Below are 17,268 nucleotides of genomic sequence, written 5' to 3'. Positions count from 1 at the left end.
AAATGAAATACAGAAAAACCCAATTTTTAAGTTCCCAAATTTTATGTTTTCCCACTTTTTACATTCATTTTTGTTGGTACCAACACAACTCCTATTCTCACAATACAATGCTTTCCCATCATTAATGCCGGCTGCGGTGACCGAGCGGTTCGAGGCGCTTCAGTCCGGAACCGTGCGACTGCTACGGTTGCAGGTTCGAATCCTGCCTCGGGCATGGATATGTGTGATGTCCTTAGGTTAGTTAGGTTTAAGTAGTTCTAAGTTCTAGAGGACTGATGACCTCAGATGTTAAGTCCCATAGTGCTCAGAGCCATTTGAACCATTTTGAACCCATCATTAATGATTCCCTATTACTACATTCCCCACATTTTAAGTTTTCTTTGATGTTATCATGACCTGTAATAATCTTGGAGTAATATTTATCAATCCAAATAAGTTTTTATGCAACAAATGTCTGGGGACAGATGGTACTCACTTAAACAGGTTGGGCTCCAAGATCTTCACTAAGATGATTACTGATATTTGCAACATTATAAATAATAAGGGAGACTAAAAAGCAGAAGAGGGGATGATCATGCACAAAATGTGCCTGGAGAAAGCAATATTTCTTTCCTTCATTATAATGTAGAGGGATTAGGCAACAAGATTGATGTTTTCAACCACTATCTTTCAGATATTACACCCCACGCACTAGTTGTCAGTGAACACCAAAAATCTGCAGATAACACACACCTGTTTAAAATCCAAAATTATTAATTAACTGATTTTTACTGTTGTTCTAACCATAAAGGTGGAGGAGTGGCTATCTACCTGAGAACAAATAACCTAGTAGAATCTTACGAAAATATCTCTTGGGTAAAAGTGTATTCCACTGATTTGAAGTGTGAAATTGTATCAATTAAGTTAAAATTCTTGTCTGTTGTATACTTTATCTTAGCATTGTATAGATCACCAAATGCAAATTTTCAATTATTTCTTAATTCCCTTGATACAGTATTATGTAAAATAATGTCCAAGCAAGAGCATATAAATGTTATATTATTAGGGGATATTAATGTCAACACATTACAAGATTCCCAAGATAGCAAATGCTTCAAAGACTGTATCTATTCTTATAGCGCAAAAGATCTGTCGGGAGACATACCCACTAGAATCACTCCAACTAGTATAAGCTCTATAGACCATGTTGTTACAAATTGTGAAAATATTGCCACAGCTGCTGTTGTAAATGGTCGCATCTCTGACCATCTAGGCCAGCTATTAGTGCTAAAGGGAGGTCCTTGTATAAAACCAAAGAAAATTTATGAATACAAAAGGTATCTCTCTGTTATCAACATTGCCAAACTGAGAGAGAGCCTTGGTCATGAATCTTGGCATCTAGTATTTCAAGCCGAAGGAGTAAATAATAAATGGGATGCCTTTCTTATCTTATCATCCCATCAGAAAGATAAATATTAATAAGAATAAGGCAAGACAGTCAAGGCCTGTGGAATTTGATAATACTACCAAATAACTGAAAGAAAAAATGGAAGAAATGTATGTGATACAAAAGAGAGACCAAAAACAATGAGCACAGGGATAAATACAAACAATACAAGTACCAGTTTCACAATCAAGTCAAAAGATTGAAGGCTGAATCGAAAATACAAAATTCAGATTGTATCTCCAAGACCTGCTGGTTAATAGTAAATGAAATAAGAGACAGTAAAACAAAAGTAAAAGGTAATATCAACATACATATATCTAATAACAATATTGATGTCACCAATCCTCAAGAGATCAGTAACATTTTTAATGACTATTTCATAGATATCATAGAATCTGACTTTTGTACCACAGATAAAGTACCTGTTGGAAGTCTTGCTGAGGACAATTCTGAAGCTAATCAACTCCATGAACTTGAAATCAAGGATATTTTGCAGCTCATCAGAGAATGTAAAAACAAAAAATCCGCTGGATGGGATGAAATTTCTCCATTTTTACTTAAACAGTGCGAAAACAATCTAGCATATCCCTTGATGCATCTAATAAATAGTGTCTTAAAAGAAGGAGTGTTCCCTGACATACTAAAATTAGCCATTGTTGAATCTCTCTACAAAAAAGGTGATAAACAAGTAGTAGAAAATTACCGACCACTTGCCTTAACTTCCGTTTTTAGCAAGTTAATTGAAAAAATAGTTCTGAAATATATGTTAGAGCATTATAATAAGCACAACTTCCTGGGAGATTTTCAGCATGGTTTCAGAAGTGGTCATACCACCATAACTGCAACACTTCAATTTATGCTGAAAGCGCTTGACAAAATTGATGAAGGCATTATAGTAGCTGGAGTTTTCCTAGACCTGTCAAAGGCTTTTGATGAGGTTGATTATAAGGTACTTCTGCCAAACTGGCCAGAGATGGCATAGGTGGGACATTATTGCACCTCATCACATCATATTTAAAAAACAGAAGACAGTGTACCTCAATCTCACACAATAGTGGAGAAACATTAAACAGTTATACATCAATGGTCAGGACTATTAAATTTGGTGTGCCTCAGGGATCGATAATTGATCCCTTCCTTTTTATATGTTATGTCAATGACTTCCCAAAGATAGTAAAAAATGATACCTTCATTACAATGTATGCAGACGACACTTCAGGCCTTTGTTGGGGAAACAATATTATTAATCTCGGCATAGAGGTAAAAATAAATTTATAGATGTTGCAAAGGAAAAGTTTGAAAATGACAATCTAAAAGTCAACTTACAAAAAACAAATATAATCCCCTTTAATGACAATCTAAAAGTCAACTTACAAAAAACAAATATAATCCCCTTCAATGTTGGTGATTTGCAAACTTTTATTGATTCTCAAGATAGCAATATCGTAGGGAAAATCTGCAGTGAGTGTAAATTCATAGGTATATGCATAGATAGCAAACTACTATGGACACAACAAATTGACAATGTATATGCAAGGCTATCATCTAGCCTGTATGTTTTAAGAAGAATAGCTCCATATGTCAATACCCAAACAATGAGGATGATGTATTTTGGTTTAATACATCTATTTGTAGCATATGGTCTTGCAGTGTGGGGAGGGGCTTCCGAAACTCATGTTGACCGAGTATTTAAACTCTAGGAAAGAGCTTTGAGAATATTAAGCAAAAAAGATGCTCGAACATCATGTTGTTGTTGTTGTGGTCTTCAGTCCTGAGACTGGTTTGATGCAGCTCTCCATGCTCCTCTATCCTGTGCAAGCTTTTTCATCTCCCAGTACCTACTGCAACCTACATCCTTCTGAATCTTCTTATTGTATTCATCTCTTGGTCTCCCTCTACGATTTTTACCCTCCACGCTGCCTTCCAATACTAAATTGGTGATCCCTTGATGCCTCAGAACATGTCCTACCAACCGATCCCTTCTTCTGGTCAAGTTGTGCCACAAACTTCTCTTCTCCCCAATCCTATTCAATACTTCCTCATTAGTTACGTGATCTACCCATCTAATCTTCAGCATTCTTCTGTAGCACCACATTTCCAAAGCTTCTATTCTCTTCTTGTCCAAACTATTTATCGTCCATGTTTCACTTCCATACATGGCTACACTCCATACGAATACTTTCAGAAATGACTTCCTGACACTCAAATCAATACTGGATGTTAACAAATTTCTCTTCTTCAGAAACGCTTTCCTTGCCATTGCCAGCCTACATTTTATATCCTCTCTACTTCGACCATCATCAGTTATTTTGCTCCCCAAATAGCAAAACTCCTTTACTACTTTAAGTGCCTCATTTCCTAATCTAATTCCCTCAGCATCACCCGACTTAATTAGACTACATTCCATTATCCTCGTTTTGCTTTTGTTGATGTTCATCTTATATCCTCCTTTCAAGACTCTGTCCATTCCATTCAACTGCTCTTCCAAGTCCTTTGCTGTCTCTGACAGAATTACAATGTCATCGGTGAACCTCAAAGTTTTTATTTCTTCTCCATGAATTTTAATACCTACTCCGAATTTTTCTTTTGTTTCCTTTACTGCTTGCTCAATATACAGATTGAACAACATCGGGGAGAGGCTACAACCCTGTCTTACTCCCTTCCCAACCACTGCTTCCCTTTCATGTCCCTCGACTCTTATAACTGCCATCTGGTTTCTGTACAAATTGTAAATAGCCTTTCGCTCCCTGTATTTTACCCCTGCCACCTTTAGAATTTGAAAGAGAGTATTCCAGTCAACATTGTCAAAAGCTTTCTCTAAGTCTACAAATGCTAGAAACATAGGTTTGCCTTTCCTTAATCTTTCTTCTAAGATAAGTCGTAAGGTCAGTATTGCCTCACGTGTTCCAGTGTTTCTACGGAATCCAAACTGATCTTCCCCGAGGTTGGCCTCTACCAGTTTTTCCATTCGTCTGTAAAGAATTTGCGTTAGTATTTTGCAGCTGTGACTTATTAAGCTGATAGTTCGGTAATTTTCACATCTGTCAACACCTGCTTTCTTTGGGATTGGAATTATTATATTCTTCTTGAAGTCTGAGGGTATTTCGCCTGTTTCATACATCTTGCTCACCAGATGGTAGAGTTTTGTCAGGACTGGCTCTCCCATGGCCGTCAGTAGTTCCAATGGAATATTGTCTACTCCGGGGGCCTTGTTTCGACTCAGGTCTTTCAGTGCTCTGTCAAACTCTTCACGCAGTATCATATCTCCCATTTCATCTTCATCTACATCCTCTTCCATTTCCATAATATTGTCCTCAAGTACATCGCCCTTGTATAGGCCCTCTATATACTCTTTCCACCTTTCTGCTTTCCCTTCTTTGCTTAGAACTGGGTTTTCATCTGAGCTCTTGATATTCATACAAGTCGTTCTCTTATCTCCAAAGGTCTCTTTAATTTTCCTGTAGGCTGTATCTATCTTACCCCTAGTGAGATAGGCCTCTACATCCTTACATTTGTCCTCTAGCCATCCCTGCTTAGCCATTTTGCACTTCCTGTCGATCTCGTTTTTGAGACGTTTGTATTCCTTTTTGCCTGTTTCACTTACTGCATTTTTATATTTCCTGCTTTCATCAATTAAATTCAATATTTCTTCTGTTACCCAAGGATTTCTACTAGCCCTCGTCTTTTTACCTACTTGATCCTCTGCTGCCTTCACTACTTCATCCCTCAAAGCTACCCATTCTTCTTCTACTGTATTTATTTCCCCCATTCCTGTCAATTGCTCCCTTATGCTCTCCCTGAATCTCTGTACAACCTCCGGTTCTTTTAGTTTATCCAGGTCCCATCTCCTTAAATTCCCACCTTTTTGCAGCTTCTTCAGTTTTAATCTACAGGTCATAACCAATAGATTGTGGTCAGAGTCCACATCTGCCCCTGGAAATGTCTTACAATTTAAAACCTGGTTCCTAAATCTCTGTCTTACCATTATATAATCTATCTGATACCTTTTAGTATCTCCAGGGTTCTTCCATGTATACAACCTTCTTTCATGATTCTTAAACCAAGTGTTAGTTATGATTATGTTGTGCTCTGTGCAAAATTCTACCAGGCGGCTTCCTCTTTCATTTCTGCCCCCCAATCCATATTCACCTACTATGTTTCCTTCTCTCCCTTTTCCTACACTCGAATTCCAGTCACCCATGACTATTAAATTTTTGTCTCCCTTCACAATCTGAATAATTTCTTTTATTTCATCATACATTTCTTCAATTTCTTCGTCATCTGCAGAGCTAGTTGGCATATAAACTTGTACTACTGTAGTAGGTGTGGGATTCGTATCTATCTTGGCCACAATCATGCGTTCACTATGCTGTTTGTAGTAGCTTACCCGCATTCCTATTTTCCTATTCATTATTAAACCTACTCCTGCATTACCCCTATTTGATTTTGTGTTTATAACCCTGTAGTCACCTGACCAGAAGTCTTGTTCCTCCTGCCACCGAACTTCACTAATTCCCACTATGTCTAACTTCAACCTATCCATTTCCCTTTTTAAATTTTCTAACCTACCTGCCTGATTAAGGGATCTGACATTCCACGCTCCGATCCGTAGAACGCCGGTTTTCTTTCTCCTGATAACGACATCCTCTTGAGTAGTCCCCGCCCGGAGATCCGAATGGGGGACTATTTTACCTCCGGAATATTTTACCCAAGAGGACGCCATCATCATGTAATCATACAGTAAAGCTGCATGCCCTCGGGAAAAATTACAGCTGTAGTTTCCCCTTGCTTTCAGCCGTTCGCAGTACCAGCACAGCAAGGCCGTTTTGGTTATTGTTACAAGGCCAGATCAGTCAATCATCCAGACTGTTGCCCTTGCAACTACTGAAAAGGCTGCTGCCCCTCTTCAGGAACCACACGTTTGTCTGGCCTCTCAACAGATACCCCTCCGTTGTGGTTGCACCTACGGTACGGCTATCTGTATCGCTGAGGCACGCAAGCCTCCCCACCAACGGCAAGGTCCATGGTTCATGGGGGGAGGGAACATCATGTAAGGAATTGTTTATAGAATTTAAAATTCTGACTATCTATTCAATGTATATGTTTGAAACAATAGTATCAATTGTAGAAGATAAGAAATATACCTGTCATAATGCAGAAATTCATGATCACAATACTAGACAAGTACAAAATTACCATATGATGCACAGAAGACTGAAAAAAAAAACTGCTAACAGTCCATATATTAATGGAGCAAAATACTTCAATGCACTGCCAAATGAACTGAAGGTAATAACTGGAGAGACATTCAAAAAACATCAAAAATTGTGGCTCATTGAGGAGTGCTTCTATAGCCTACTGTAGAAACTAAAATCTAAAGTATTATTGTTGTTGTTGTTGTTGTTGTGGTCTTCAGTCCTGAGACTGGTTTGATGCAGCTCTCCATGCTACTCTATCCTGTGCAAGCTTCTTCATCTCCCAGTACCTACCGCAACCTACATCCTTCTAAATCTGCTTGGTTTATTCATCTCTTGGTCTCCCTCTACGATTTTTACCCTCCACGCTGCCCCCAATACTGAATTGGTGATCCCTTGATGCCTCAGAGCATGTCCTACCAACCGATCCCTTCTTCTAGTCAAGTTGTGCCACAAACTTCTCTTCTCTCCAATCCTATTCAGTACTTCCTCATTAGATATGTGATCCACCCATCTAATCTTCAGCATTCTTTTGTAGCACCACATTTCGAAAGCTTCTCTTCACTTCTGTCAAAACTATTTATCATCCATGTTTCACTTCCATACATGGCTACACTCCATACAAATACTTTCAGGAATGACTTCCTGACACTGAAATCTATACTCGATGTTAACAAATTTCTCTTCTTCAGAAACGCTTTCCTTGCCATTGCCAGTCTACATTTTATATCCTCTCTACCTCGACCATCATCTGTTATTTTGCTTCCGAAATAGCAAAACTCCTTTACTGCTTTAAGTGTCTCATTTCCTAATCTAATTCCCTCAGCATCACCCGACTTAATTCGACTACATTCCATTATCCTCATTTTGCTTTTGTTGATGTTCATCTTATAACCTCCTTTCAAGACACTGGTCATTCCGTTCAACTGCTCTACCAGGTCCTTTGCTGTCTCTGACAGAATTACAATGTCATCGGCGAACCTCAAAGTTTTTATTTCTTCTTCATGGATTTTAATTCCTACTCCAAATTTTCCTTTGTTTCCTTTACTGCTTGCTCAATATACAGATTGAATAACATTGAAGATAGGCTACAACCCTGTCTCACTCCCTTCCCAACCACTGCTTCCCTTTCACATCCCTTGAGTCTTATAACTGCCATCTGGTTTCTGTACAAATTGTAAATAGCCTTTCGCTCCCTGTATTTTACCCCTGCCACCTTCAGAATTTGAAAGAGAGTATTCCAGTCAACATTGTCAAAAGCTTTCTCTAAGTCTAGAAATGCTAGAAATGTAGATTTGCCTTTCCTTAATGTTTCTTCTAACGTAAGTCGTAGGGTCAGTATTGCCTCACATGTTCCAACATTTCTACGGAATCCAAACTGATCTTCCCCGAGGTCGGCTTCTATCATTTTTTCCATTCGTCTGTAAAGATTTTGCGTTAGTACTTTGCAGCTGTGATAAATAATTTTGACTACTTTCTTAAGTTCCTATTATAAAGTAAAATTAGATTGTACACTGTTGTATTGTACTACCAATTGCTATGCATGTAATTACATGTTTCACACAAATAAATTACAAATTACAAAAATTACAAATTACCTTTAACATTTTTTAATATATTTCTGCAAAAAGTGGATCTTGCTGTCTCGTTCCATGTGTTGGTGGCTTAAGCAGGCTTTTCGTTCTCAGTGTGTTTGGTCACAACTACCTGTACAATAGGTTCACAGTGTTTGGAAGGGTGGGAGAATATGCTGAATCACTGCCTTAATGATTTTGACAACCTGAGGATAATTTAATTTCAAAGTCATATATACAAATAAGCAATGCTTTTGATGACAACCATCTCTATAACAGGCTTTCACAAATTATTGTTAATTGCACATGAAATATGCTAATATGTACTAGGCATGCAGTCTTAGGTTGGTGTGACCTGACGAACCAAGTGATCTCCTTGTCAGCAAAAATCTTTAGATTTTATGCCTATTGTTCTCTGTTTACAAAGACTGCCAGCTTCAGTGTTTTAACCAGTATTGTGTTACAAGTAGCCTATTATTTAGTATAATGTTATAGTGATTATCAATAAGAAGTTTCACATTAGAACATCATTAGCTTCTCAATGTGGTTTCATGAAAGACTTTTGCTTCCGTGTTTGATGTACACCATTGGACATGGTTGGAATGAAGAGGAAAACCCACGCATTCATTTGTGTATGTCAGCAATTGACCACTTCTTTGTGATTGATACTTTTATATACTGAGGACTAATTACAGTTAGAAAGAAACAAAAACAATTAATTACTTTAGGTTTTTTAAAGGGGTAAAATTTAAATTATTTTAGTTTAACATTTTGAACACTGTAAAGAAATTGGCAGTAAGAAATTTACACTTTTGTGGGTCAGTCCGCTGAAAAGTATAGAATGGGGTTTTACTGTATTCTTAACAGTTGTAACACATATTTTCATATATCCAATTCGATCTTTGTAAAGAGAAATAAAAAAAAGAATTCCTGGTTTGTGATCAAGAATGCCTACAACTTAATGCAATACACATTGATGTACCTTGGCAAATTCCTTTTATTAGTTTTGAGAAAAGTTTTTAGGATTGTAATGACTATACAAGGGCGATGTACTTGAGGACAATATTATGGAAATGGAAGAGGATGTAGATGAAGATGAAATGGGAGATATGATACTGCGTGAAGAGTTTGGCAGAGCACTGAAAGACCTGAGTCGAAACAAGGCCCCCGGAGTAGACAATATTCCATTGGAACTACTGACGGCCGTGGGAGAGCCAGTCTTGACAAAACTCTACCATCTGGTGAGCAAGATGTATGAAACAGGCGAAATACCCTCAGACTTCAAAAAGAATATAATAATTCCAATCCCAAAGAAAGCAGGTGTTGACAGATGTGAAAATTACCGAACTATCAGCTTAATAAGTCACAGCTGCAAAATACTAACACGAATTCTTTACAGACGAATGGAAAACCTAGTAGAAGCCAACCTCGGGGAAGATCAGTTTGGATTCCGTAGAAACACTGGAACACGTGAGGCAATACTGACCTTACGACTTATCTTAGAAGAAAGATTAAGGAAAGGCAAACCTACGTTTCTAGCATTTGTAGACTTAGAGAAAGCTTTTGACAATGTTGACTGGAATACTCTCTTTCAAATTCTAAAGGTGGCAGGGGTAAAACACAGAAACCAGATGGCAGTTCCAAGAGTTGAGGAACATGAAAGGGAAACAATGGTTGGGAAGGGAGTAAGACAGGGTTGTAGCCTCTCTCCGATGTTGTTCAATCTGTATATTGAGCAAGCAGTAAAGGAAACAAAAGAAAAATTCGGAGTAGGTATTAAAATTCATGGAGAAGAAATAAAAACTTTGAGGTTCGCCGATGACATTGTAATTCTGTCAGAGACAGCAAAGGACTTGCAAGAGCAGTTGAATGGAATGGACAGTGTCTTGAAAGGAGGATATAAGATGAACATCAACAAAAGCAAAACAAGGATAATGGAATGTAGTCTAATTAAGTCGGGTGATGCTGAGGGAATTAGATTAGGAAATGAGGCACTTAAAGTAGTAAAGGAGTTTTGCTATTTGGGGAGCAAAATAACTGATGATGGTCGAAGTAGAGAGGATATAAAATGTAGGCTGGCAATGGCAAGGAAAGCGTTTCTGAAGAAGAGAAATTTGTTAACATCCAGTATTGATTTGAGTGTCAGTAAGTCATTTCTGAAAGTATTCGTATGGAGTGTAGCCATGTATGGAAGTGAAACATGGACGATAAATAGTTTGGACAAGAAGAGAATAGAAGCTTTCGAAATGTGGTGCTACAGAAGAATGCTGAAGATTAGATGGGTAGATCACATAACTAATGAGGAAGTATTGAATAGGATTGGGGAGAAGAGAAGTTTGTGGCACAACCTGACCAGAAGAAGGGATCGGTTGGTAGGACATGTTCTGAGGCATCAAGGGATCACCAATTTAGTATTGGAGGGCAGCGTGGAGGGTAAAAATTGTAGAGGGAGACCAAGAGACGAATACACTAAGCAGATTCAGAAGGATGTAGGTTGCAGTAGGTACTGGGAGATGAAAAAGCTTATACAGGATAGAGTAGCATGGAGAGCTGCATCAAACCAGTCTCAGGACTGAAGACCACAACAACAACAACAACAATGACTTATGTTTTTTCTGTATGTGGTTATGGGCAATATTTGGTGTAAAGGAACACAACTACTCTATTGAGTGTAATAGTCGAAGCAGAAGATAATGGTTCTGATGTAGAGGTCAGGAATGTGAAATTAATCACCTGAGTAATGTCCACCAACAAGGTTTTCACACTTGCAATTCTGCTGGTGTTCGTAGTAATCCCAATAATGGGTTTCACATAGTATTTATGCAAGACTGACTCACTTTCTTACGCTTGGGCTCAAGTAAAAGAGTGAAGATTTTAGTGCAAGTTCTAAGTCCAGAAAGTTTTTTTCCAGACATGCATTACTTCCTTATTAAATATGTTTGATTAATTTCTTTTAGGTTTGACTGTAAATGTTTGTGTTTCTTTCAGAAAGTTCTGTTTTAGTGACAGTCATTAGTACTTTGTAACATGTCAGTGGTCCAGTTTCATCAAATATGTTAATTATTCTCACAACTGTATCTCTGCAGATGTACTATAACAAGGGTAAGGTGGATATTTGCTTGGCCTAGCAGTAAAGGGTTGTTGTTTTTTTGTTTTTTTGTTTTTTTTTTTTTTTTTTTAATACAAAAATGGTCTTATTTTTTTGATACAGGCCTTTTACATCAATCACTGTGTACAATATTTTCTTTCCTGATTTTAACCACAGTGCATATCTTAGGTAGGAACACGGTATAACAATCGTAAGGAACCCCAACTGCCTGATCTGGTTGACCTACTACACACTGAACCTCAACCAGTCCACATTCAGTTCCAGCTATTATCAGGAAATATTTGCTCTCTCCTTTTTGAATATTTGGTGCAAACTACCCAAATGGCAGGCATCATATTCACTAAGGCTTAGCTTCTTCATATAATTTTGGATGTCTGTCAACCACTGGTTTGAGGCCTTCCTCTCCCTCTCTTGTTTGTAGCCATGGAAGAGAACTTTTTCACAATATGGTCATCAAGTTTTTCTGTTATGTGACTGTGACATTTCAACCTGAATTTTGAGAGTTTTCCATTTATAACAACAACCTTAAAACTGTCTTGTTTTACTTCTTTGCACACTTTGTCTTTCAGTATTACTCCTCCTGCCCATCGTCACATGGGCATTTCTGTTGTATGGCACTTCTGTACTTGAGTCTTTTTTTATGTCCAGATTCTGACACACTCATAATAGTACTGGTCTTACAGTTATTTTGTTAATTTTTTCTATGGGTTTTGTTGGCATTTTTGCATCTCACAAAGTGCCTAAAAGCAAACATCACTGGTTTAAAAAAAAAATGGGTGTGATATCTTATGGGACTTAACTGCTAAGGTCATCAGTCCCTAAGCTTACACACTACTTAACCTAAATTATCCCAAGGACAAACACACACACACCCATGCCCGAGGGAGGACTTGAGCCTCCGCCGGGACCAGCCGCACAGTTCATGACTGCAGCACCTTAGACCACTCGGCTAAACCCGTGTGGCCCACTGGTTTCAACCTGATGTTATTTTATTAGTAATATCTGCTTCAGTTGACCAGGCCTCTGCTATTACAAGACCCAGATGCTTAAAGTCATAGAAGTGTGATATTATCAAGATTGCTGTCTGTGGTTTAAATGATATGGGGCTGAAGTTGTGCATCATGCACTCAATCCAAGTTCTACTTTTGCATAAGTACTTTGTTATGTTGAATTTTCTGAATGTTATTAGATGTAATGGCTACATCAACAGCCTACAAAAGATTCCATGGTGATGGATTCTGTAGCTTTGTGGTCAGATAATTTTTACAACATTAAACAATAATGAATACCTACATTTACATCAGGGCTTTTCGATTCACTTGGAGTACTTTTCGTGCAGGTTTGGGCATTGTTATACGTGTCAGTGATAAGTTCTGTGTAGTACTCTGAGACATGATGTGCATGTATAGCTTGCTGTATTATTGCTCTTGATACTCAGGGAAAAGACTTTTCTAGAGCTGTAAAGACCAACCAGATATTTTGCTTGTTTTCTTGAGATTTTACCATCACTAATCTTATTGTATGAACAGCCTGCTCTCAGTTCAAGTGATTTTCCGTCAATGAGATTAATTGAGCTACACAATCCTAAAGGACTTATTCCCAGAATATGAAGGTATGAAATGTGAGTTGTTATGTTCTGGTAGTTTCCACAGTCAAATATGTCTTCTTTATTTTTGGAGAAAGGAGTTAACACTGCTTCTGCAAGTGTTCAGGAAGTATTCACTTTTCAGTATGTTGTTAAACAGTTTTTAGTTACGCAATATTAGCATGAAATATATACCTCACCACCCACGACCCACCACCCTTGTTCTTCATGATGAGATTAATTATGCACTGGAAAATGGTTTAATTTCACTTGTGCTAAATTTGGGCATATTTCATCCTGCACAGAACAAGTTTTGTGTACTTTTTTACATTTAACATATTTATGCTATTTATTATATTTAATTTCTCAAGTGCTTAAAATTAACATGTTTGTTGCTATGCAGGTGAAAGGCCTCTGTGGAAACTTCAACAACAATGAAGCTGATGATTTCCAGACACCTTCTGGAGGTATAAGTGAAGTGTCACCAGTACTATTTGGCGATTCTTGGAAGCTTCAGCCATACTGTCCAGAATCATTTGCAATTGTGGTGAGTTGTGTAAAAAGTCTCTTACTCTTGCACATTAAAAAATCGAAAGCTGTCCTCAGCCCGCATGTTGGTTGGAATGCTGCACTGCTGTACTAGGCATTGCCTTTCTCTGACCGAACTGACTTACCCAGCCAGTTATAGGTGACCCATAGTGGAACATAGATGCAAAACCATGATTTTTTTCACACTAACAAATCTTTTCCAGAGATGAATGGGGTGACAAGTGACAGAAAAATAGCTGTGCTGCCTGTAGTTTGAACCCAGTGCCACCTGCACAATGCACCACCAGTCCACAAGGATCATAAATTCATCAAAAAGCTGTACTACTGTTCTGTAAAGTTGATTTTTTGTCCTTGGTGCACTGCAATCACTATTATGATATTACTTGTAGGACTATATTTGAGGATCTTAAATTGGACTCACTGAGAGAGAGAGAGAGAGAGAGAGAGAGAGAGAGAGAGAGAGAGAGAGAGAGATGAAAACAAAAATTATGTCCAATTGTGTGCGCATGTATGTATGTGAGTGAGTGAGTGAGTGTGTGTGTGTGTGTGTGTGTGTGTGTGTGTGTGTTTGAGAGAGATGGAGATTTTTTATTTATTTATTTATTTATCTCTTGTTCCGGTGATCCATGTTGTGACACTATCACAGGATATGGAACGTGTCAATTTTACAAGCTTTTGGCCAGAATTTACGGTAATGCATAACACAAAACAAAAACAGTAAACAGTAACTTAGTCCCACAACAAAAAAATACATTTTAGAGATAGAGATTACAAAACAAAAAATAGTAAACAGTAACTTAGGTCCCACTACAAAAATACATTTTAGAGATAGATAAAGATTGCAAAATAATAAGTGTTACAGAGAAATAAATATGGAGAGAGAGAGATTGATTCAGTCAACATAAATTGCAATGAATTACAGCTATTAAAGTAGAAAAATATATAGAAAAGGTTCTGAGTATTAAGAAATAACTCAACTGGTGATTCTGGCTGTGAGTATTACTGTATTAGCCCAAATATAAGCCATTTTCCTCAAAATTGAGCCACAAAAAATATTTATGGCTTATCTGTGCAACTGTAGAAATACCAAGCTATTTTTACTTCAAAGAAATTTCAACTGTAGTGTTCTTTCCTCAGTTCGAAATGGGTCAACAGCATAGCTAATGTATGTAAATTAATCACTGTATATGAGGTAACAATTCAACTGTCTTCAGCGATTGACATTTCCTGTAGGTAGTGACTATTGTCATTCTTGCAGCTGTGTTATTTTACATGATATGGTGGGTACAGTTTTTCTTTAACTAGAAAGTGAAAGTTTGTTTCCACCGATTCGAAGTTATGATGCAAATTTCAAACTTGGAGTTGTTCATTGTTTGAAGACTACATCTAATAGAGGAGGTGGCAGAAACTATGCTTTGTAAGACACTAGTGTGTAGCATTGAAGAATAAGCCAAAAGCTGAAAAGTAGCTTGAATTTGAGGCTAAGTTTCTGTCCTTCATCAAACGTAAAAGAAGATGGGATACTTACTCTTAACAAATAATCCATTTCAAGGCCTTGGAGATTCCAAAGATCATGAACATTCCTCATACACAATTTTGTGGCAGTATCAGTTGGTGATACAAGTTTATATGTAAAAGTGGCCTCTCTGTATGATGAAGTACTTCACTAGCACAGTGACTACCAGAAGATTTTACTGAAAAACTCATCAGCTTCTAAAGACTGACCTAATGTGCTGCTATTTTAGTGGTGGAGATTTTTACAGGTCATCTCACATCTGAAGTAAAGAATGAAGTTGCTACACTGAAGACTGACTTTGTCTTCAATAATCAAGTATCTCAAAACTGCAGATACTTAATGTTGTAAACTAGCCTTGTAAAGGCCATGTCTGGAAACACTGTACCAATTGGCTTTTAGAAGGGGATGACGCACTCACTCTATCTGTCAAGATTAAAAATATGTCAGTCAGCCTTATGCATTAGTTCATTTTCTCTTCATGGCACACAATGTCACCAGATTTTTTCATCAAAAAGTTCAAATGCTTTATGTCCAAACCCTGGATGGTCCTGAGAACAACATACTTTGGGAGGAGAGTCATGAAAATACTGACAGAGAGGAAACAGATGGTAGTAGTGAAGTTAACAATGACATCAGTAAAGACTGTGATTAGAAGGCTGGTATTTCTGTACAATTTATCTACACAAAAACATAAAAAATATAGTCATCATCGATGATGTTGTGAACAGTTTTTGTAGATGGGTAATGTGATTAAGAAGACTGTTATACATGTGAGCTTTTGGCCAAAAGACCTTCTTCTAACACACACACACACACACACACACACACACACACACACATATTCGTGAAAGCACAACTCACTGGCACAACCACTGTCTCTGGCCACTGAGGCTGGAGGTGTGGCCTCAGTGGCCATAGGCAGTGGTCATGTATGTTTGAGGTGCTTGAGTTGTGCTTGGGTGAATGTGTGTGTATGTGTTTTCTATCTTAGAAAAAGGTCTTTTGGCCAAAAACACGCATGTATAGCAGTCTTTTTGTTGTGTCTGTCTGCAACTCAACACGTCCACTATAAGTGAGTAGCAGTTTCTCCTTTTCATAGTACTGTCATTATTCCATTCTGGATAGTTGATTAGAAACCCAAGTCTTTAATTTTCTAGTAATTTGTTGTCACATAAAGTTTCTTTTTGAAACCAGTTAAATGTGTTTTTCATGTAGGATGCATGCAAAAAACACCCAGAACGAGAAATATGGGCAGTTCAGAAGTGTAGTATACTAAAGTCTGAAGTATTCCGCAGATGCCATTCTGAAGTGCCTTTTGAACCCTATCTGCACAGGTGAGTTAGAATTATTTGCTCACTGCTCTTTCTATAAGTGCATGCAAAGTAGATGTTATTATATAGTTTTCATTTTATGAATTGTGTGACTGCAGTAAGCTGTATTGAATATCACAAGGGATAGTGCAAGTTGATGTAAGTGTCAAGGATTACACATAACTGTAGAGAACTGTGGAAGACAACAAAATATCAAGCAGTTTAGTATGCATTGTAAATCAAAAGAAAATAAATACAAAAGGAAATGAGAATAGTAAGATGGGAGAGAATATGTGAGAAGTATAAAGAAATGAGAGAAGTTCAGCAAAGAGGAGTTAATATGCTCTTTTTGATAGTGTAAATCAAAGTGTGGGCTTAATGCCAAATGTTTGTTGATTTCAAGGGCTTCCAGTAGCTTCAGTTTTGGCTTTTTGTGTTCCTAGTGGATGATTTTGCATTATTTCTATATGGAAAATGCTCTTACAGTATGTGCATTTTCGCAATATTCTTATTATTCATGTGTCTTGAATAAATAATAGTAGGTTTAAGAACTTCTTCATCAGATAGATACTATAATTATTTCTGATTCTTGTAGCATTTTGTTTTTGTCCAGAGGGAAATTTAGTCCTTTTTCTGTTCTAATCTTACATGTGTAACTCTTTAGTTTATGACATCTGAGCTTAAGTTTTGTAATGAAAGGAACAATTTTGCAGTATAGTGTATTGTGTTCTAAACCATAATAAATGTGTAAACAGTGTTACATGTAATAGAAAGATCTACCTCTTAAGAAATCAGGTATGACAAACAACAACGATAAATAGTCTTTCTTCTTCTTCTTCTTCACCTTCTCTCAGATGTTACACTTTTGCCTGTTTAATTCTCTTATTATATGCCTTTATTTGTTTTCTTTTTTTAAGGTCATCAATCTCCTGTGACCTGCCACAAATTTCTCTCCCTTGAGAACCTTTACATCTCAGAGTAGCAGTTGTGACCTACATCCTCCA

The 17,268-nt window shown here is 37.4% G+C and overlaps 1 protein-coding gene across 1 annotated transcript in view; it reads left to right on the top strand.

Annotated features, from left to right (window-relative positions):
• LOC126473497 (hemocytin) overlaps positions 1-17,268 on the top strand; it is a 568,134-nt gene that overhangs the window by 233,805 nt on the left and 317,061 nt on the right. Inside the window, exons 27-28 of the mRNA XM_050100583.1 lie at positions 13,293-13,436; positions 16,170-16,288. Coding sequence (XP_049956540.1) covers positions 13,293-13,436; positions 16,170-16,288 — 263 coding nt within the window. The remainder of the gene's footprint in view (positions 1-13,292; positions 13,437-16,169; positions 16,289-17,268) is intronic.

This window comes from Schistocerca serialis, chromosome 4, assembly GCF_023864345.2.
Source record: "Schistocerca serialis cubense isolate TAMUIC-IGC-003099 chromosome 4, iqSchSeri2.2, whole genome shotgun sequence".
NCBI classification, from domain to species: domain Eukaryota; kingdom Metazoa; phylum Arthropoda; class Insecta; order Orthoptera; family Acrididae; genus Schistocerca; species Schistocerca serialis.
Note: the sequence above shows the minus strand (reverse complement) of the source record. Positions and strands in the feature narration are given on the sequence as shown.